This window comes from Prionailurus bengalensis, chromosome B1 (genome assembly GCF_016509475.1).
Source record: "Prionailurus bengalensis isolate Pbe53 chromosome B1, Fcat_Pben_1.1_paternal_pri, whole genome shotgun sequence".
Taxonomy (NCBI): domain Eukaryota; kingdom Metazoa; phylum Chordata; class Mammalia; order Carnivora; family Felidae; genus Prionailurus; species Prionailurus bengalensis.
Window position 1 is genome coordinate 165,380,525 of NC_057344.1, and position 22,477 is coordinate 165,403,001.

Below are 22,477 nucleotides of genomic sequence, written 5' to 3' on the forward strand. Positions count from 1 at the left end.
ATGAGAACCATGGGATAGAACTGCCTGTCTCCTCAAAATCCTAGAGGAGAACACAGGCACCAACCCCTCCGAACTCGGCCGGAACAACTTCTTACTCAGCACGTCTCCAGAGCAAGGGAGACCAAAGCAAAACTGGACTACTGGGACCTCATCAAAATAAAAAGCTTCTTTACAGTGAAGGAAACAGTCAACAAAACTAAAAGGCAACCGACAGAATGGGAGAAGATACTTGTAAATATCTGATAAGGGATTAGTATCCAAAATCTATAAAGAACTTACCATACTCAACACCCAAAAAATAAATAATTCAGTTAAGAAATGGGAGAAGACATGAATAGACATTTTTCCAAAGAAGACATCCAGATGGCTAACAGACACATGAAAAGATGCTCAACATCACTCATCACCAGGGAAATACAAATCAAAACCACAATGAGATAGCCCCTCACACCTGTCAGTGTGGCTAAAATTAACAACACAGTAAACCACAGATGTTGGTGAGGATGCAGAGAAAGGGGAAACCCTCTTAACACCGTTGGTGGGAATGCAAACTGGTGCAGCCGCTCTGGAGAACAGCATGGAGGCTCCTCAAAAAGTTAAAAATAGAACCACCCTATGACCCAGCAACTGCACTACTAGGTATTTACCCACAGGATACAAAAAGACAGATTCGAAGGGGCACATGCACCCCAATGTTTATAGCAGCACTATCAACAATAGCCACATTATGGAAAGAGTCCAAATGTCCATCGACTGATGAATGGATAAAGAAGATGTGGTATATATATATATATATATATATATATATATATATACAATGAAATATTACTCAGCCACCAAAAAGAATGAAATCTGGCCATTTATATAGTTTATCAATGCTAAGTGAAATAAGTCAGAGAAAGACAGATACCATATGATTTCACTAATGTGTAAAATTTAAGAAATAAAACAGATGAACAGAGGGGAAGGGAAAAGAGAGGAGAGAGGGAAACAAATCACAAGAGACTCTTAAGGACAGAAAACAAACTGAAGGTTGCTGGAGGATTGGGGCTACATGGGTGATGGGCATTAAGGAGGACACTTGTTGGGATGAGCACTGGGTATTGTATGGAAGTGATGAATCACTAGATTCTGCTCCTGAAACCAACATGGCACTACATGTTAACTAAGTAGAATTTAAATAAAAATGAAAACTAAAAAAAAAAAAAAAAAAAAAAAAGAAAGAGAGAGAAAAAAAGAAAAGAACTATCTCCTTATAAGGCCAACCCTAGTCCTAGTGGTAACAAAATAAAAAAAACGAATTCAAAGTTGCTTCCTCTTCACAGGGGGAATGATGGTTTTTGCCTTTACCTACTCTGAATCAGAAACTTGATGATTTATGTTACTGACGGTGAAGAATTTATAACCCTGCTTATAAAAGGAAAAACTCTAGTATTCCCTTTTTTTCTGATTCTTTTCCAAGAATATAAACCCACTAATGACAGACTGCCATTACAACAACTTTATTGTCCTAATTCTTCTCGGCTGACTGAAGTTTTGTCATATTTTGGCTTAGAGAAGTGAACAGCCTGTTCAGACTTACGTGCCTGCCCCCCGGTTAACGCTGCTTCTTGCGAAAGCACTGCCTGCCGGGCCCTGGAGCCACAGGGAGGGAGAGAGCCCCCATCCTCACAAGTGCTCACACCGGCTGAAAACACAACATATTACCATAAAAAGTGAATTTGGGTTCACGATGAGCGTAGTTATGCGGAGGTCTTCCACTTTGGTAGTTTTTGTTTAGCGAAGCTTAACCTGCATGAATGGATGTAGCTCATGCTGCTGGGTTAGCTGCTCGTATTAACAGCATCGATTCTGTCACAGAGTGGGGGGGGGAGGGAGGTAATTTTAGGAAGTCAGGCTCTTTCTAACTAAGCCCCCAAAATAAGATACAGAGGCGGTGTGGCTTTTGTGACCATCACTGGCTCACGGATGACTTCCTTATTTTCCTGTTTCTCCTTGCAGTTAAACAGTGATTCTACTGCAGACGAAACACTGCCAGACCATCCCGACCTACTTGTTCAGTCTCAAGATTCCACTGGCAGCGTCTCCACAGAAGAAGTGCTTCAAATCAGAGATGAGACCCCAAGTTTGGAGGCTTCTCTAGATAATGCTAACAGCCGGCTGCCTGAGGTGGGGAGAAATGGGGGCTGGTGCCTGGCCAATCTGGGCTCCTTGTAGCACTCTGTTACATCCCTTGCTTTTCTTTCAAAAGAGTTTTCATCTGATACACTAATTATTTGATTTGTTTCCAGTATTTCTAACCTGTTGGGTTGTTTTAAATGAAATAGTCAAAGCTGATGATTTAAAAAAAAAAAAAAAAAAAAAAAAAAGTTGGCCGATTAAGGAAACGACCCACAGGTTATAAATAATCTTGAGTGTTTTTAATGAGCATTTTGTGCTGCAGAGTGTGATTGAGGTCAATGTCAATGGACAGATGCTTCTCTGGGGGTGGTGAGCATCTTCTTTGGTGCTGTATCTTCTTGGAAGGACGGCTTTTATTTTTTCTTCTCTTTTTGCTTTGTGTTTGGGTTTATGTGATTGGTGCTGTGATTGGGATTCAGACCTCAGGCCAGCTGTGTTAGCAGTTGGTTAAATGAAACCTTTTTAAAAAAGATGTTGGAACTACTAGTATTACGATTTTTGGAAAGGCCTGTGAGAAGTAAGCCAGATCCCAAGATAATGACTGACCAAAAATAAGTAAGTATTTGTTTTCTTAGTGGTTTTTTCCCTTAAGATTATTATACTCTTTTTTCTTTCTTTCTTTTTTTTTTTTTTTTTAACTATAATTGCTATAGTTTTGTCATATGTGCTTTTATGCTTTGGTAAGTATTAGGGAAATATTACATTTTTTTCAGTATTAACCAAATTAATGTAATTACTAGATCTCATCATTTTAGTTGAATTCTCATGTTCTTATTAAGCTTATAGTGTATTTTATATTTTTAACAGTAAGCATAGTCTGAAATGAAGGCATTTTGGCATTTAAAATATTTTTTTTTTAATGTTTGTGTATTTTTGAGAGAGAGAGAGAGAAAGAGAGAGACAGAGTGTGAGCAGGGGAGGGACAGAGAGAGAGAGAGACACAGAATCCAAAGCAGGCTCCAGGCTCTGAGCGGTCAGCACCGAGCTGGATGTGGGGCTTGAACCCACGAACCATGAGATCACGACCTGAGCTGAAGTCGGATGCTTAACCAACTGAGCCACCCAGGCGCCTCTTTTTGGCATTTTAAGTGTATGCCTAGTATGGCTTAAGTTTAGATAATTCAACAAATATTGAGATTCTCTTAGATGCCACGCATTGAATTAGATGCTAGAAAGATGAATAAGGCATGGTGACCCTCACTCTCAGAGAGGGAATTGTCAATTGAGAGAGATAGAGAAGGTGTAAAAAAGAAAAGAAAAAAAAAGCATTCCATTCCAGTACAAGTAACAGCATGTTCGGGGCTTTGTGAAAACTGAGGAGAGACTGATCATCTGTACACCGGGGAGATGGTGGTAAAGGGCAGTCCCGGCAATGGGGACATCGCAGGCAGAGGGACACCATGTGGAAGGACAGGGCAGCGCGAGATAACATGGCATGTTCAGGTAACCACAGGACATTGAGTACTTCTGGAGAATAAAATGGGAGGAGGAGAAGAGATGGGTAGGGTCTAAGACGAGAAGGGTCCTATATGCCATATTGAAGACGTAGACTTTATCTCAAAATGATCACGAGTCATGAATTGTCATTGAAGAGATACCTGTTACATGACAAGCCATGTACCAGATGCCTAAACGAGAATACAGGTCATGCAAGCATTCGGTGATTTCACCGATACCCATGGAGCCCCTACTGCATGCTGGTCACTATTCTAGGCCCTGGGCATGTGGTGCCATGTGGAAAAGCCTCCTGGTTTTATGGAGCTTACTTGTAGTAAAAGATATGATGAGCAGGTAAGACAGAATAAATACATCAGAAACTCATCACCCTCTTAGCCGTACTAAGAAAATCTAACAGAAATGTGGAATCGGTGAGGGAGAAAAGGCGGCACTTGAAGTGAAGCCTCAGTGACAAGGAGATGTGGAGGGAGGAAGTCCCAGGCTGAGGGAGCAGCCGTTAAAAAGGCCACGGTGTGTGTGAAGAGCAAGCTGGCCTGTGGGGCTGGATCGCAGTGAACAGGAGCCGGGAGGACAGACGAGGAGGGGGGTGGGCAGATCCTGCAGCCACAGAGCAGGTAGCCGTCAGAGCATTTGAGCAGAAGAGGGACATGATCTGATTGAGTCTGCGTTTTAAAATCTCTTCTTTGGTGTGGAATACGGAAAACAGATTCTGGTACCTGCCACATGAAGCTTGCAGTCTAGGCACCTGTCATCAGGAGAGGGTCCATCCAGTCTGGTTTGTGTTCTAGTGAGGTCTCTGTGAGAAGTGTGGAGGGTGGGTGGGAGGAGGCCGAGAGGAGATAAACCAGAAGAACCTTAGATAAGATAAGGGGGGCCTGAAAGAGTGCATGAAACTTACAAATGTTTCCAGGAGAGACTGGACCGATTTAGAGATGCACCTTAAGTAGCCTGTATTCCTTTTCGGTTGCTGGGAGGCTTGTTAAGTGAGCCTTAATTCCTTGTTAATAACCTATCGACTGTGTCTGGTTTGGATCATAGCATGTGAAAAGGTCTCATTAGAAACCACGGAAAACAGCCCAGTACTAGAAATACCTTCCTAACAAAAGCAGTGAGGTTAAGGGTTGTGTGTCATAATTCTGTTTACTTGACAAATGAGAAGTCTTTTATTTTTGGTTATTAAAATAGCTATAATCAGGGGCGCCTGGGTGGCGCAGTCGGTTGGGCGTCCGACTTCAGCCAGGTCACGATCTCGCGGTCCGTGAGTTCGAGCCCCGCATCAGGCTGTGGGCTGATGGCTCAGGGCCTGGAGCCTGTTTCCGATTCTGTGTCTCCCTCTCTCTCTGCCCCTCCCCCGTTCATGCTCTGTCTCTCTCTGTCCCAAAAATAAATAAACGTTGAAAAAAAAAATTTTTTTTAATAAAATAAAATAAAATAAAATAGCTATAATCATAGTAAACTACTGATAGAAATTCATATCATATTTATATTTATTGGAGGTAAACTGAAAATTCACATATATTTCCATATATATATTGGAAACTGTTATTTCAGGTGGGACGGTCACTCATCCAACTATATTTGATGGGTTGTTTCCAAGACACTGTAAAGTTCCTGATGATACTTTTTTTTTCCTAAAGGAAAAACACTTCACTATACTAGGTTTATTTCCTTTTCCAGTCATGGGTTTCATTTTCACTGTAAGCTTTGACACAAGTGAATAAGGATGAAGTAGATAGATATTCATAAGCCATAGGATTTCATTTGGAAACAGCTCTGTTAACTTTACAATTATCACCAAAGAATGGCTGTCCAAGGAGAATAGTACGAGTTTGTTTCTGTTAGGTATGCTAGCCTAGTCTGTTTTTCCCTCGTATGCCAGAGGGTGTCAAATGACCTCAAATTGCCCTTTTTAAAAAGGCATGAAAACACCAAGATAATGAAGTAAAACCATAATTCTGTTAACTTCTCCAGATGAGGAGTTAATTTAAATAGCTGAAATACTTTCTGAATTAAAGGGAGAATCCAATCCTAGAGTTGTTTGAGGGTTTTTTCCCCTTCAATGGTGTTAATATCAGGAAGATAAAACAGAACAGGCTGATGTGTTTCATGTCATGACAAACTTTCAGAGCTCAGTTTGCTCCTTTCTTCTCTGGAATGTGTACAAATTACACTCTGAGCTGTTAAGGGATTACTTTCTTCACTCGTATTTATCAGAGAAACCTTCACAGAGGAATTTCTTCTAGTATTTGTAATAGTTTACATACCAGTTCATGGATGACAGAGATTACTCCTTACAGGAAGTGAATCTCTGATTTTTTATTTTAATGTTTTATTTATTTTTGAGACAGAGAGAGACACAGCATGAGCAGGGAAGGGGCAGAGAGAGAGGGAGACACAGAATGTGAAGCAGGCTCCAGGCTCTGAGCCATCAGCCCAGAGCCCGACGCGGGGCTCGAACTCACAGACGGTGAGATCGTGACCTGGGCCGAAGTCAGAAGCTCAACCGACTGAGCCACCCAGGCGCCCCAGGAAATGAATCTTTGATTTTTTATTTTAATGTTTTATTTATTTTTGAGACAGAGAGAGACACAGCATGAGCAGGGAAGGGGCAGAGAGAGAGGGAGACACAGAATGTGAAGCAGGCTCCAGGCTCTGAGCCGTCAGCCCAGAGCCTGACGCGGGGCTCGAACTCACAAACGGCAAGATCATGACCTTAGCCGAAGTCAGATGCTTAACCAACTGAGCCACCCAGGCGCCCCAGGAAATGAATCTTTGAATGTAATTGTGTGTGTGGTGTGTGTACACACACACATCATTGTGTAATAAGATAAAGCTCAAGAAAATTTGAGTCTCATAATATACATATAACAGTGGAATCCATTCCATTAGCCCAAAAGCACTCTCTTCATGAAATCTAAGTGCTATTAGAAAATTTCAGCATGTAGTATATGTTAATAATTACAGGTAAAACGTCTATTTTGTAATTGTTATTCAATAACAAATGACAACCAAATATAGGTATAAAGTAATGAAAAGTGAGGGCATTAAACTAAGAAGTGTGGTGGGTCATCTCAACATGGTATATTCCAGTTGATGTAGAAAGAAAAGTAAATGCTAATAAAATTCTAGGTATAGAAATGCCTCTAACACTGTCACATAAATTATCTTTCCAAATAACTAATGCTTGCCACTTGAATGGCCAATCTTTTTTTGTCTTTTATTATTATTTTTTTAATATTTATTTATTTTTGAGAGAGAGAGAGAGACTGAGCACGAGTGGGGGAAGAGCAGAGAGAAAGGGAGACACAGAATCTGAAGCAGGCTCCAGGCTCCGAGCTGTCAGCACAGAGCCCGGCGTGGGGCTCGAACTCAGAAACTGTGAGATGATGACCTGAGCTGAAGTCCGAGGCTTAACTGACTGAGACACCCAGGCCAAATCTTTTTTAAGAACTTCAGATGCACACAGAGTGTATTGAATATAAGCTTTTGGAATGATTAAGGAATGATTGTACTGTATTATTTTTTTTAATGTTTTTTATTTTATTTTTGAGACAGAGAGAGACAGAGCATGAGTGGGGGAGGGGCAGAGAGAGAGAGAGAGAGAGAGAGAGAGAGAGAGAGACACAGAATCCAAAGCAGGCTCTAGGCTCCGAGCTGTCAGCACAGAGCCCGACGCGGGGCTCGAACTCACAGACGGTGAGATCGTGACCTGGGCCGAAGTCAGAAGCTCAACCGACTGAGCCACCCAGGCGCCCCTGTACTGTATTATTTAAAAAGTGCTATTCTGTGCAGACTCCGAGTTTGCTGCCTTCTCTGCTTAATAACACCAGGCCAATTTTCCCTTTAATATGTTTTGTGTTTTCCTGCCACATTTCTGTGCCACATTTCTTTCCTATCTTCTATGTCCTTTTCCCTGAAATGCTGTCTTGGTCAGCTTGGGCTCCTATAACAAAATGTCAGAAGCTGGGCATCTGAAGAAATCTGCTTCTCACTTCCAGAGGCCAGGGAGTCCAAGATCAAGGTGCCAACTGGTTCATTGTGTGGTGAGGCCTCTCTTCCTGGTAGCTCTTCCTGCTGTGTCCTCACATGGTTTAAAAAAAAAAAAAAAAAAAAAAAAAGAACTAGCTAGATCCCTGGCCTCTTCTTGTAAAGGCACTCATCCCATTCATGAGGCCCCTCCACTACCCAAAGGCCTCATCTCCTAATGCCATCACATTGGGGGTTGGTGTTTCAACATATGAATTTTGAGGGGATAAAAACATTCAGTCCATGACACTATTACTAACCCATCTTTGTCAAAGCCCATCATATGTTGTTTTCTCCAAAGAGACTAGTCTCCATTACCTCAAGCAGATGTGACCTTTCCCTTCTTTGAGTAACAGCAGTCCTTTGTACAGTGCACATAATATTTACCTTACACTTAATATACGCTATATTACCGTTATTCGCATATTAGCCCAACCCCGTTAGATTGTAAATTAATTGTAGACAGCTATTAATTTATCCCAGAGCACCCAGCCCAGAATCTGGTCAAAATCCTTCATTTGTTTTATGTTACAGATGAATTTTACAGATGTATAGACTGAGGCCCATACTAGTCTCAGGTCAGGGGCTCTTTCACTTGCTTTTCATATTTTGGAGGAAAAATTCTTTGACCCATGAAGAAGAGTGACTCTGCTGCACAACTAAGTAGTAACTTAGGACCAAGCACGGCAAGGAACTGATCTTTATTCCTACGACGGAGACCATCAGTGCTTACTTTCGCACGGATTAAACTAACATCTGTGCACCTTAAAATTTGTGTGGATACACCCTCATGGTACACATACGCTTTGGAAGTATCTTTCTTTTTCAGGAGTGGTGGTTCATTTATTTAGCCAGTGTGTGTTGGGCTTCCAGTGGGTGCAGGGCATGTGGCAACATTGTTTCAGTCATGTTGCAGCGAGTAGGAAGGGAAAACCACTGGTGCCTAACATAGGAGTGTATCATCATTGGCCTAGAGTTAGGCGAGTGCAGGCATTCTTTTTGGTGAATGAGCTTGTAATTCATTCAACTTGCAAAGTACGGCAGTCTAAAATTTCCCAGGGTTTGCTGAATTCTAACTCTGTGATGAAGTGTCCTCCTATTACCTGAAAGTAACTCTTCCATCACAAATACTCGGCTCGTTTGGAAACCAGTAAGGATGCACTTGTTTCAGTTCAGCATCCCCCTGAGTGATCAGTACCTGTTCCTGTTTCATGGACAGCCCCACGGGACCAGTGGGTAAACCATTCTGAATTATCTCCCTGCGCCCCCCACCTTCTGTCCAGAATTCACTGGGTGAAAGAAATTACATTTCAAATAAGTGAGAATGTATAGTAACCATATGTAGAATGAGAATTTGTATGAGAAGTTATGTTACCAAAGAATATATTTCTAAGTAAACACCTAAATCCTGTTACGAGAAAAGTGATCTCCTTGATGTTTCTATGTGGCAATAGGTGATATTTAATTTCAACATTTTTTTAAGCCTGGGACTATTTTTTTTAAACTGTTTTATGCGATCTGAGCCCAGAAACTCCACAAAACTTAACCTGTGCGAACAGAATACTACTTCATAAAAAAAAAAAAAGTGTATATTGATGGCAATAGTCATTTATTCTGTGTTGATAAAAGCTTTTTTAAAATGTTTTTAAACTTCATTAAAAAATGCCATTGTTTTTACAGGATACAGGTTCAGTGTTAAAGGAGGAACAAGTTCTGACAAGCTTTGAAGATGAAGGGTCATATATAATTCAAGAACAGCAGGATTCTCTCGTGTGTCGAGGGATTCTCAACTTGGAAGACACAGACATGCCAGAGCCCCTGGCTCCTGAGAGCTACCCTGAGTCCATCTGTGAAGAAGATGTCACCTTGGCTTTGAAAGAACTAGACGAAAGATGTGAAGAAGAAGAAGCAGATTTCTCTGGACTGTCTAGGTGAGAATACGGTACTCGGTCACTAGAATGAGGCGGTATTTGCTCTCTCGGCCCCTCCCTAACAGGACCCTCTACTCTAGCTTACATACCTTCATTTCTGTGGGTAGCCTATAATCCTGCTTGCCTTCCTTTTAAAAGATAAAATGACTGTGATGGGTTTATTTTTTGTTATTGACCTTCAGTTCACCGAAAGAAAAACAAGTAGGTAATTCTTAAAGCACAGAGAGCAACACTGTGCATTTAGAAGCGTACCCAACACCTATTTTGGCAAAATGGCTAATGGTCGGTTGTTAAGTTAATATTGGGCCCTGGCCAGAGCCAAGTATCAATATCATAGGATGAATTTCTGTAACGCTATACAAAATCTGAAGTATATGCAAAACATTGTTTTACATTTTCCTTATCAGCGGTCAGAGTTGTAAAGTCGGATTTACATAATGAGCAGAAGTGACAACTTCTTAGTACCATCAGATGTTAGATTATTCCTTTTACACGTTCATGTTCTGTGTATTCGAAATACATTATCACAAAGTCTCAAGATTCCCAAAGGGCGTTTTCTTCACTCATGGGCTCACAAAATGGAATAATCAATTATTACATACAGTTCTTAAAAGAAATCTTGGTGGCTGTTATGAAACCTGTAAACCAAATAATTCTATAATGATTAGAATTATGATACAATCTGTTTATTTTTTATTTTTTTTAAATATGAAATTTATTGTCAAATTGGTTTCCATACAACACCCAGTGCTCATCCCAACAGGTGCCCTCCTCAATGCCCATCACCCACCCTCCCCTCCCTCCCACCCTCCATCAACCCTCAGTTTGTTCTCAGTTTTTAAGAGTCTCTTATGTTTTGGCTCCTCCCCCCCAACCTTTTTTTTTTTCCCTTCCCCTCCTCCATGGTCTTCTGTTAAGTTTCTCAGGATCCACGTAAGAGTGAAAACATACGGTCTCTGTCTTTCTCTGTATGACTTATTTCACTTAGCATCACACTCCCCAGTTCCATCCACGTTGCTACAAGAGCCATATTTCATTCTTTCTCATTGCCAAGTAGTATTCCATTGTATATATAAGCCACATCTTCTTTATCCATTCATCAGTTGATGGGCATTTAGGCTCTTTCCATAATTTGGCTATTGTTGAAAGTGCTGCCACAAACATTGGGGTACAAGTGCCCCTATGCATCAGCACTCCTGTATCCCTTGGGTAAATTCCTAGCAGTGCTATTGCCGGGTCATAGGGTAGATCTATTTTTAATTTTTATTATTTAAATTTTATAAATATTTGTTGCTTAAAATATTGTTCTTTATAAAGATATCTAGTTTAATACCCTATCAGTGCATCTATTTCCCCATTCAATTATTTCAAGCTCCTTGATAATTATTTTTATACAAAAATTAATATTTAGTAATCACCAAATATTTCAGAGTTTCACTCTTACAATAAAAAGCATTCATTTGTATTTCAAGTGATAATAGAGGTTTTGTTTTTTTCTTAAGTAAGGCTCCACGCCCCATGTGGGGCTTGAACTCCTCACCCCAGCATCAAGAGTTGTATGCTCCTCTGCCTGAGCCAGTCAGGCGCCCCCTCAAGTGATAATAGAGTTTCAACATCTACCACACAGAAGGAGACGTTCACTCCCAGTACATCAAGAATGTTTTCCTATATTTGAAAGTGTACATGCGGATATTAACAATGTGGGTGACACGGCTTGTTTGCATTACCGATTTGGATGGCAGTAGCTATGCGGTCACTCGTTCATTCGTCATACACAAGTTCGGTGATGCCAGATACTCAACTATTGGGCTTCCTAAAAGGTTGAAGCCAAAATCATTGGCCTTGGCCCTGTATTGAAGCTGAAACAGAGCAGTGCATCCCTACTGGATATAGAGGGATGATTACCTAAGCTCACGAGACACATTTTGTTAAAGTCAATCACCACAGCAACCTTGTAAAAATATACTGTTTTGAGGTATAGCTTAAGTTGCCACTTCAAATGCCTGCTTTATTTTGATCTTTGGCCCATCTTTACCCAGATGCCTCTCTTCCACATGAATTGCTCTGCAATTTCTGCAAAGCCTTCAGAGCTCCTTTGCAATGTGAAACATGCAATTCTGAGACCCTGAGTGACACTCTACTGAGTGTCTGACTCAAATACCTCTTCACAGTCCATATAAAGGACCTAAGCGAGCCTTTGACCAACCAAATAGCCAAAACCCCTTTACATGTTATCACCATCAATTTGCACCTGTTCAATTAAAAAGCCTCCAGAATCGACCATTTAAAATGAAAGTACTCTGAGGCGCCTGGGTGGCTCAGTTGGTTAAACATCTGGCTTCGGCTCAGGTCATGATGTCATAGTCCATGAGCTCGAGCCCCATGTCGGGTTCTGTGCTGACGGCTCAGAGACTGGAACCGGCTTCAGATTCTCTGTCTCCCTCTCTCTCTGCCTTCCCCCCACTTGTGCTCTCTCTCTCTTTCTCTCTCTCTCTCAAAAATAAATAAACATTAAAAATAATAAAAAATAAAATGAAAGCATTCTTTTTTAAGTTTATTTGAGAGAGAGAGAGAGAAAGAGAGCGCATGTGCATGGGGGAGGGGCGGAGAGGGAGGGAGAGAGAGAGAATCCCAAGTAGGCTCCACACTCACAATGAGTGTGAGCCCCATTGCAGGGCCCAAACCCCCGTGAACCGCGAGATCATGACCTGAGAGCCATGATCAAGAGTCAGATGCTTAACTGAGCCGCCGAAGCGCCCATAATATGAAAGCATTCTCATCTGAATTATTCACAGAAGCTACTGAAATTAATCCATTCCCCTGGCATATTCTAGGACTTGGTTTGCTTTGAGGTGGTTACATGAAATTAAGTTTCTAATTCCAGAGATGCCACGTAGAAAGAACACAGAGATCTGCTTATTTGGACTCTCTTAGGAAGTTTAGGCGGTTGTACGTTTTCTAAGTCAATGCATGCGTTTGAATACACACGGTCTGTGTTGGATGCCTTCAACTATTTTCAGATGGTGTCGTGATTACTGTGATATTTGTATTAACAGTCAAGATGAAAAAGAGCAAGATGGCTTTCCAGAAGTCCAGACCTCCCCTCTGCCATCACCATTTCTTTCTGCCATAATAGCTGCCTTTCAGCCGGTTGCATATGACGACGACGAAGAAGCCTGGCACCGCCACGTCAGCCAGATGCTGTCTGACACCGACGGGTCCTGTGCAGTGTTTACTTTTCACGTGTTTTCCAGGCTGTTTCAGGTCCGTGAGGCTCACGGTTTTCTGAATTTATATCAACAGTTACTTGATAAGGTTTTGGTGTTTTGATCTAAAGTCTGTATCTCACCTTCTGTTTTCTATTTTTACGTTATTTTATTTGTTTTAATGTCTCAGGTTTTCATATGCCCACTGATTTTCTTTAAAAAAAAAAAAAGTTCTCCCCAAAGATGGTGATATTATTTAAATTTAAATTGTGACACTGTAGTAACTGCTGGTAATTTACGCAGTGACGAGTACAGATCCCTCCCTTCAGGCAACTCAAGCACAACTTGGAAGCGGCATCTGATAAATTCTCTGCAGGAGGGGGGACACCAGAAACATAGTCCCTGCCTTCCAAGAGCTTACAGTCAATATCACCCAAGTTTATACTTAAGTACTAAATTAATTAACAATTTTGTGTCTCGGCACACCTTAAAAATTTTAGCTAAGGTTGCTTCCAACTGTGAAAATAATGACATGAGCTAACATTGCAGTGCGTGATAGGCATTGTGCTAGATCACTTACATCATTTACTTCTTGTAACAGACCTGTGAAATGTACATGTATTTGGAGCATTCTGTAGCTGGGGAAACTAAGGCACCAAGAAATGCCATTTAAGTCCTCATCCGCTGAACTGTGTACCGCTCTTCTTCTTGACCTAAGCAAATGCTGCCCATCTGGGAAGACCTAGCTAAGGACCTATTCTCGCTGCAGCTTTCCCACCCATGGCAACCGCCAGCCTCTCTCTCCCGGAAGTTCTTTACGCTCATTGGCTGGAGCATTTGTTTTATTCTGGACTTTTGCCCTGCTCCTTGGTTTCCTATTTAGTAGTTTTTTCTTTCCAATGATATTGTTTCCTGATGCCTGAGACTGTAGCTGATGCTTTTATTGTGATTAAATCATAAGGACACCCAACAGTGCAACACATGCCCATGTAGGCACATGTTATCCTATAACTATGCCATTGACAATATAGTCTCATTCACTGAGTGCTCATTGTGGGTAAGGCACGATTGGATTATTTTATGTTAATGAGTATTCTTGAGTTTTGAGAAGATATTACCCCTAATGCATATGTATGACTTTAATTAAATCCGGTGGCAGCTCAGAGCCCAGGACAGTAAACCACATTTACTGAAAGTTTCTTTCAGGTAGAGCATTAGAAGAGCTACTTCTCCAGACATGTAAGGACTTTATTCCCCGTGATGTGCAGCATGTATTCCTTCTGTCTCTCCCAATGAAAGAAATCTCAGGAATGGGGAGATGAATGGCATGTATCATTAGTTTCTTTTTCTAAGTAGTGCTGTTTTGTAAATCTTTGATCATTTTGTGAAATTAACGTTTCCAAAGAAAACCCTGAAAACACGGATTTACAGACCAGTTATTAGAATGCTGTATATCACTACGACAGTGATTTTATTTATTTATTTAAGTTTATTTATTTTGAGAGAGAGAGAGAGAGAGAGAGGGAGAAAGCATGAGCCTAGGAGGGACAGAGAGAGACAGAGAATCCCAAGCAGGCTCCACACTGTCAGCACAGAGCCCGACACAGGGCTCAGACTCCCGAACCGCGAGACCAAGAGGCAGACACTTAACCAACTGAGCCACCCAGGCGCCCCACTACAATAATGATTTTAAGAGAAAAGTTTGCCCTGATTACAAATGATGCTTGTTAAAGATGAAAAGGGCCTTCTTATGAAATACTAAATATTTTTTTACGCTTTTTTCCATAGACAATTCAGAGAAAGTTTGGAGACATAACTAATGAGGCAGTCAGCTTTCTTGGTGAGAGTCTGCAACGCATTGGTACCAAATTTAAAAGTTCACTGGAAGTGATGATGATGTGTTCAGAATGCCCAACAGTCTTTGTGGATGCTGAAACAGTAAGTATTTTTTTAAGTTTGCTTATTTATTTTGAGAGAGAGTGCGCATGCGTGAGCAGGGGGAGGGGCAGAGAGAGAATCTCAAGCAGCCTCTGTGCTGTCAGCACAGAGCCCAATGGAGGGCTTGATCCCACAAACCGTGAGATACCTGAGCCAAGATCAAGAATGAGGTGTACAGGTTTATATTTTCAATTTGACTATAAATATCCAGCAAAATATAATTCCGGTATATTATATGCAGTGAGTTGTGACTCTGATTCTGACCCCTCCCTCTCATCACTCTTCAGAGTCATAGATGGGAAGCTAGAAAGTCATGCTCTAGAGATAGGTACTTTCCCTCTGATTCTTGAATAACCGTGGTAGGAGAGGGCTAGACCTACTCCCATGAAGAAACCAGGGCCCCTCGGTTTTAAAACACACTCAGAGATTGTGTATTAAGATATTCAGAGAATTAAGGTTTAACAAGCTTCAAAAGTTTACCTTTAAAGGTATATACCGGTCTGACATGCCATTTCTCACCCAAGGCACTTTTTGAAAGCATTTGAAGGTATGGTCATCCTTGGTGGCACCCCAGAAATCCCCCTGTATTCCTGCTCTGTTTCAGTGAAAGGTCAGCCCTCGGTATGGGACAGAGCGAAGTAAGGGACACTGGCACGAAGTCGGGCCAAAAACCAGCTATCAGAAATTCCATGATCCAAAAGTTGTCGGTCTCATGACTGTGATCAGAAATGATAACCTGGACCAATGTTTCTGATTTGACAGCTGACGTCATGCGGTTTGCTGCAAACACTCAAGTTCAGTGTTTTGGAGTTGCAAGAGCATCTGGATACCTACAATGCCAAAAGAGAAGCAGCTGAGCAGGTCAGTCTCTTCACCACGTGAAAACGAGTTTGCTTTTGACCCCGGAAACGTGCACTTGGCAGCTGAGTAGCCCAGATAGAAGAGGTCCTCTCGGCACTTGCCTCAGGGTTCTACTGAGAATTATGGGGCCTCTGGAACTCTGTGTTCCGTGGGCTCCTATCTGTAGCTCTTAGAAACCAGCCCTCTAAGAACCTGAGAACACGGTGGAAAACTGCAGCGTTTTAAAAAGCTCAATGTGGAGACCACACAGCTGCTGTCAACATTGCAAGTGGGGAAAGAAAAGCTGTACTTCTCGGAGAATGCATAATGGTATCGTGATCTAAGAAATCTATAACCAGTGACCAAGCTGGGACCTTTTTTCCAGCGCTGTGGACGTGGGCAAGCAAAGGGAAGAATAAGCATGTAGTCGATTCTAGATACTACTTGCAGGGAAGTGTTTCTTCAGCTCCAATCTGGCCCTGCAGAATAGCAGTAGTTCTGTTCCCTCAGAGTAAATGTTTTCAATTAGCAGGGGCAGAAAACCTTTAAAAGTTTTTTTCACACAAACCGTATACAGTAGGCTTTTTTTTTCCTAGAATAGATGGATCTTCCATTAATTAGTATTAAACATTACATGTAGCGCTCGCTTCAGCAGCACGTATACTGAATTGGAACCATCCGGAGAAGATTCGCAGGATTGGCATGGCCCCTGTGCCAGGAGGACATGCAAATTCATGAAGCGTTCCATCGTTTTTGGAATATTATTCAGTCATAAAAACAGGATGAAATCTTGCCACCTGCAGTGACGTGAGCTAGAGAGTATTATGCTAAGTGAAATAAGTCAGTCAGAGAAAGACAAGTACTGTATGATTTCATTCGTCTGTGGAATTGAAGAAACCAAACAAATGAACAGGGGTCAAAACAGGCAAACCAAGAAAAGATTCCAATGGCAGAGAACACGCTGATGGTTGCTGGAAGGGAGTTGGGTGGGGGATGGGCTAAATGGGTGATGGTATTGAGAGCCCTTCCTGTGATGAGCACCAGTTGCTGTATATAAGTGATGAATCGCCAAATTCTAGATCTGAAACTTAAAAATTTTTTTTTTGATTAAAAAAGTATCCCATGTAAAGGCCTAGGAAAAGTATAAAACCTGTTTCTTATTCCCTTAGTATACGAGGTAAGAATATAAGGCACAGATACTGTATGTGAATAATTAGCAACAAAAGGAAAGTGTCAGTTTATAGCTATAGATAAAGGTATTGGCAATGACAGAGACTCTTCAGAATTGTGCAGATCTAACAGACCAGATGCCATTTACTGTGACTTCCAAAGAGAGGTCACTTTGGGCTATTAGGAAAACTTCGTGGGATAGAGATCTGACCTTAGGCCTTGACGAGATGGTAATTTTAGATTGGGGGATTCTTTCAGGGCAAGAACATGCTATAGGAAAATACTTCTATTAAGAGCTTTCTCCCCTTATAAGGGAGGAAGGAATCTTACATTTGGACTGAAAGAATTGCAGATTGGTAAAGAGGAAAGAGTTTTCAACATCAGGGCAGTATCGGGCAAGATCTGGTCATCTTACAAATATAGTAGTCCGCCCCTTATCCACAGGGGATACATTCTAAGACCCCCACTGAATGCCTGGAACCATAGATAGTACTGGAACCCTATGTATACTGTGTTTTCTCCTGTACATGATGAAATTTAATTTATACAGTAGGCACAGTAAAAGATTATAAAATAGAATGATTATAATAATGATATATTATATATAATATATATTTTATATTTATATAAATTTATATATTTGTATAAATATATAATATATAATTTGTATATAATATAATTAAATATATTAATATAATTTATATATTTATATGGTTTGTATATAATATATATTTATATAATTTATAATTAATATATATTATAATTAAATATATAATTATATATAATAATTATAAAATAGAACGATTATAACAGTAGACTGTAATAGAAGCTGTGTGCGTGTGGTCTCTTTTCCTCTCAAAATATCTTCTTGTACTATACTCACCCTTACTGTTGTGATGTGAAATGATAAAATGCCTTCCTGATGAGACGGAGAGATGAAAGACGCAGGCATTAGGACGTAGCGTTCGGCTACTGTTGACCTTCTGTCAACAGTTCAGAGGAGAATAGTCTGCTTCTGGACTGCCCTTGACTTTGGATAACTGAAGCCACAGAGAAGGGTGGGGTACTGTAACACTGCCATGTGTGTTCTTGTGCCTGTCTTTTGTGTACTTAGGTCCACTGTCTGTTGAGTATCTAGGAGTAGAATTGCTGGGTCATGGGGCATACACACGTTCCACTTTAGCAACTTCTACCCATCTGGCTTTCTACAAGATGGTGTTTCAGTTTGTAATCCATGAAGAAGTGTGTACAAGAGTTACTGTTGCTTCCTATCTTTGCCACCACTTGTTACTTGCAACTTTTAAATTTTTGGTCATTCCGTCTAAATCATTTTGTGTCTTCAGAAACCTTTTCTGAAGATTTCTAAGTCATTTGTGTCTTCCGAAACCTTTGCCTTCCCTAGACGCTGCAGAAAATCATGCCTTTCTGCATCCGTGCCCCTTTCCAACATGGCTTTGCTGTTCCTTCCATCAAGAGATGAGGTCTGTTTCCCCACTTCTGAAGTCTGAGATGTCCTTCTCTTTTTCTGACCAATCAAATTCAGCAACGAAGCTGTGCAGTTTCTGAGACTAGCATTCAGGCCTCTTGCAGCTTCTGCATTTGCCATCATGTACATTTGGATAAACTCTGGAAAACTAATTTGACCCTTAGCCTCCTGGAGGATGAGAGGCCATGTGGAAGAGAATGGAAGCATCCCAGCTGACAGCTAGCAGGCCGGGTATTTAAGTGAGGCCAGCTTAGAACTTCCAGGCCCTGTCAAGCCATCAGATGACTGTGGACTGGTGAGGGACCCGAGGCAAGACCAGAAGGAACTCCCAGCCAACACAGATGTGTCTTGTTGTTTTAAGCCATTAAGCTTTAGAGAGGTTGGCAATATAGCGTCATTTACCATCTACAATAGGAAAACACCAAACGCCTACAAGTGAATCTAGTCAAAGATATGCTATATCTCCACCCAGAAGACTTCAGATGTTCCCGAAAGAAATTAAAGGCCACCTCAATAAATGAACGACTATACCATGTTCATGAATCAGAAGACTCAAATGGGTAAAGATGTCATTTTCCCCCCAAATCTGTAGATTTAATGCAACCCCCATTCAAAATCTCAAGCTGTCTACCAATGGAAATTGACAGGCTAACTCTCCCAATTTATATGAAAGTACAAACAGCTAATTATAAGGCAAACCGCCTTCTTGAACACAGATCTGCAAACTATAGCCCATAGGTCATAACTAGCCCACTGTTTTTATAAGTTTTGGGGGGACATAGGCATCGTATTTGTTTACGTATTGTCTATGGCTATTTTTGCACTGCAACATAGTTAAAATAGTTGCAACAGAGAATAAATGATTTGCAGCACCTAAAATCTTTGCTCTCTGGCCTGCACAGAAATAGTCTTGTCCATGAAGAACAACAACAACAAAGCCTAAATAGAGTTAAACTTCCAGCCAGTAAGACTTATTAAAAATTTCAAAAGAGTGTATCATTGGCATAAGAATAAACAATTATGCCAATGGAATATAGAGAATCCGATAACAGATATATATATATATATAATATTACATATTATAATTATATATTAATATATAATTTACAGCATAGGTGCTATTGCATTGTAGTGGGCAAAGAATCTTCTTTTCAATGAATTTGCTGAATCAAGTATTTGTATATGGAAGAAACGTGATGCCTTCAGAGAAACCATCTCACCATTTCTTGTCCCGTCTATTCTTTGTTACCTTTTTTTTCTTGTCGTCCTTCTTGTCTTCTATCAACCAAGTATTTTCTGTTGCTCAGTTTTTCCCCCCTCTAAAAGTTTTTACTATTATAATATTTATATATATTTTATATATAATATATAATATAATATTTATATATAATATATATTATATATTGTATATATATATAATATATATTGTATATATATAATATATATATATTAACACATTCTTCCCATTATTCCTGGAGTCTCCTGAGGGTCACCGGTGAAAGTCAAGGGTATTCATCAGGACCACCTTGGCAGGAAATGAACAGTCCTTCTTTTCAACGCCAGGAGACCAGAAATCTGCTTACGTCTTTAGCCTCCCAGATGGCTTGGTGGTTTGCTAGCCTCTCCTCCTGCTGCATGGGCTAAACGTGGTACCAAGGGAAGCTGCACACAGACCGTCAGCTCTCTTCTCTGCTGTCCCCTTTCCTCCAGCATCCTGGACCTTGATACCTCCCTACCTTTGTTAACTGTCTTTGCCCATCTCAGTGACACCGTGGGCCAGACACCCTGGGGCACCACTTTCTGTTCAGCCTCTCTGCCTTAGGAACAAGCAAAGCTTTGAATAAGCAAGTCCTCTGGATTAAATACAGGCATCTTTGCAGGCTCCCTTTCCGTGCTTTGTCTAACGCCCTCACCCCTGGTGGATGGTATTCTGCTTCTGTAGTTGTCCATGGAGGATTGACCTTATACAAGCTACTCCATTATGCCCAGGAGCAGAACCTCTCCAGCTCAATTTTAACCTTCATTTGAGCCCTGAGTAAAGAAACAGTTACGACCCGAAGACTGATTGGATGTAAACTGGAGGACATTTTATACACAAACTCCTGTGTCTTGTCTACACTGGCTGGAAACATGTGGATCTCTATTGTTCAGGCCAGTGTGCAGCCACAAAACTATCGGCTTGGGGCTTGTCTTTTTTTTTTTTTTTAATTTTTTTTTCAATGTTTATTTATTTTTGGGACAGAGAGAGACAGAGCATGAACGGGGGAGGGGCAGAGAGAGAGGGAGACACAGAATCGGAAACAGGCTCCAGGCTCCGAGCCATCAGCCCAGAGCCCGACGCGGGGCTCGAACTCACGGACCACGAGATCGTGACCTGGCTGAAGTCGGACGCTTAACCGACTGCGCCACCCAGGCGCCCCTTGGGGCTTGTCTTTTAACAGAGTAAAAAAAAAAAAAAAAAAAAATCATAGCTTGTTGAATAAGGCTCCTAAAATGCTGTACCATTAGGCATAGAACAGAAAAATTTATGTTTAGTAAGAATAAGCCAGTAAACATTCAATTAAAACTATTTTTTTTCTAATTTATTAGGATACTTGGACAAATTGGACTGGGTTAGCGAGGATGATTAGGTGTATAAACATTTTAATATTTTGTACAAAGACTAATGTACACATTGTACAAGAGACTGCAGCTGAATTTTGCTGATAGAAAGAAATCTGCTGGATACCTTTTGACAGTGGATGCCAGCAGCTGTATCTCACTAGGAAAGCTTCACATGTTTTCTTCAGAGATGCTGTGAAGCAAAAAGCCTAAGGGCCTGTGCAGTCTGAGGGACTGGGATAAAAGCAACATAAGGTCACAGAGTTGTTTTGAAATCACTGAGATGTCTAATTTTCATTCTTTGCATGTAGAATGTTAAGCTACAGTTGAACGTTTTAAATGCCTAGTACTGAGATATTTTCAAAGAGAATACTTAATGTAGCAAGTAGTTTTTCTCAAAGTCCTAGTGATTTCTTATATATATTAGTTTTATGCTCAATCTGTCACATAAAGAACAAGGAAGTGAAAATAACGGGTATTGACAATATCAAACTGTCAAAACCTAGTAGCTTAACTTGAAGGCTCTTAGCTTTCACTTGAGCTTGGACATTCCATGACTCCAACATTTTTTTCCCACTAAACTACAATGCTATTATTTTATTTTTATTTGACGAAAGAAAAGATCCCTTAAGTAAATACCCAACTTTAGGAAATAGCCCCTGGATAAGGAAAAACCACATTTGGCTTCTGTAGTCAATATTCTTGGGAGATAATATGTTTGTCACTCATTACGGTCCAAAAGGAAGGAAAAGGAAAAGGAAAAACAAGATTGAAAACGGGTTTCGGTTTCTGTTTCACTAATTAAAACTGACACTAGTCTTCTGAGAATTACACTTCTGATAAGCAAACAGACCTGGTTAATTCTGAGTTGGCTTTATTAAATTGTGCTTCCAAAGGCGAAGCACATCTTTCATTTCCCCATCTTCCATTAGACAAAGGTCAGGTATAGGTTGTGAAGATTTCTAATAAAATCTGCAAAATGAAGAATACTCTGTACTGAAATGGAGCACCAGAGGTCCCTAGAAGAGCAGACTGTTTATTGTGTTTCTGTGAATAAAGCATCACAGTGTGTGCATCTAGTGCACAGCCTGCTTCCGGTTTGTTGCATATAAATAATTAGGCTCAGTGGAGGTTGAAGGCTATGTCTATAACCAATCCCAGAATTTCAAGTTAACTTTTAAAGTTATTTTATATGCACAGGCTGTTGTATTACCAGTGTCATCGTGCCTTGTACAGTACATTGTGCCTTGTTAAAATTTACGGTTACTTATTTCTTTAGTGGTTAGACAACTGTAAGAGGACATTTGGTGCCAAAGAAGACATGTATAGGATAAACACAGATGCACAGGTAAGACTCTTCTTCTCGGTTTTGCTGTATTTCTATGTCGGGTGAAATAATGCGTATGTTCGAAGGTCCCTATTTGATAATCCTAGAAATAAAATTGATAACACTCTTCATTTTTGTTATCAGAACGATCTTTGTCAAAGGTAGGTTTCACCAAAATATTGGCTTAGTAATGAAAAATTCACTTTAATAAAAATGAACGACCAGCTTGTGACTGAAGCTTAATAACATTCAGCAGATAAGCTTGATGGGTATCTGGACAGTCCAAGTTAGATTGTACTTACATCTGCCTCTT

The 22,477-nt window shown here is 40.6% G+C and overlaps 1 protein-coding gene and 1 pseudogene across 9 annotated transcripts in view; both read left to right on the top strand.

The window, feature by feature from the left end:
• FRYL (FRY like transcription coactivator) overlaps positions 1 to 22,477 on the top strand; it is a 272,325-nt gene that overhangs the window by 242,965 nt on the left and 6,883 nt on the right. For 8 of the 9 annotated variants that reach the window (XM_043572703.1, XM_043572706.1, XM_043572705.1 and 5 more), the window contains 6 exons: positions 2,002 to 2,169; positions 9,346 to 9,596; positions 12,653 to 12,860; positions 14,591 to 14,740; positions 15,503 to 15,601; positions 22,117 to 22,185. In XM_043572703.1, coding sequence (XP_043428638.1) covers positions 2,002 to 2,169; positions 9,346 to 9,596; positions 12,653 to 12,860; positions 14,591 to 14,740; positions 15,503 to 15,601; positions 22,117 to 22,185 — 945 coding nt within the window. Of the gene's footprint in view, positions 1 to 2,001; positions 2,170 to 9,345; positions 9,597 to 12,652; positions 12,861 to 14,008; positions 14,340 to 14,590; positions 14,741 to 15,502; positions 15,602 to 22,116; positions 22,186 to 22,477 lie in introns of those variants that run through there. The other variant, XM_043572711.1, reaches the window with a different exon arrangement.
• Positions 16,220 to 16,334, top strand: LOC122479252 (annotated as a pseudogene).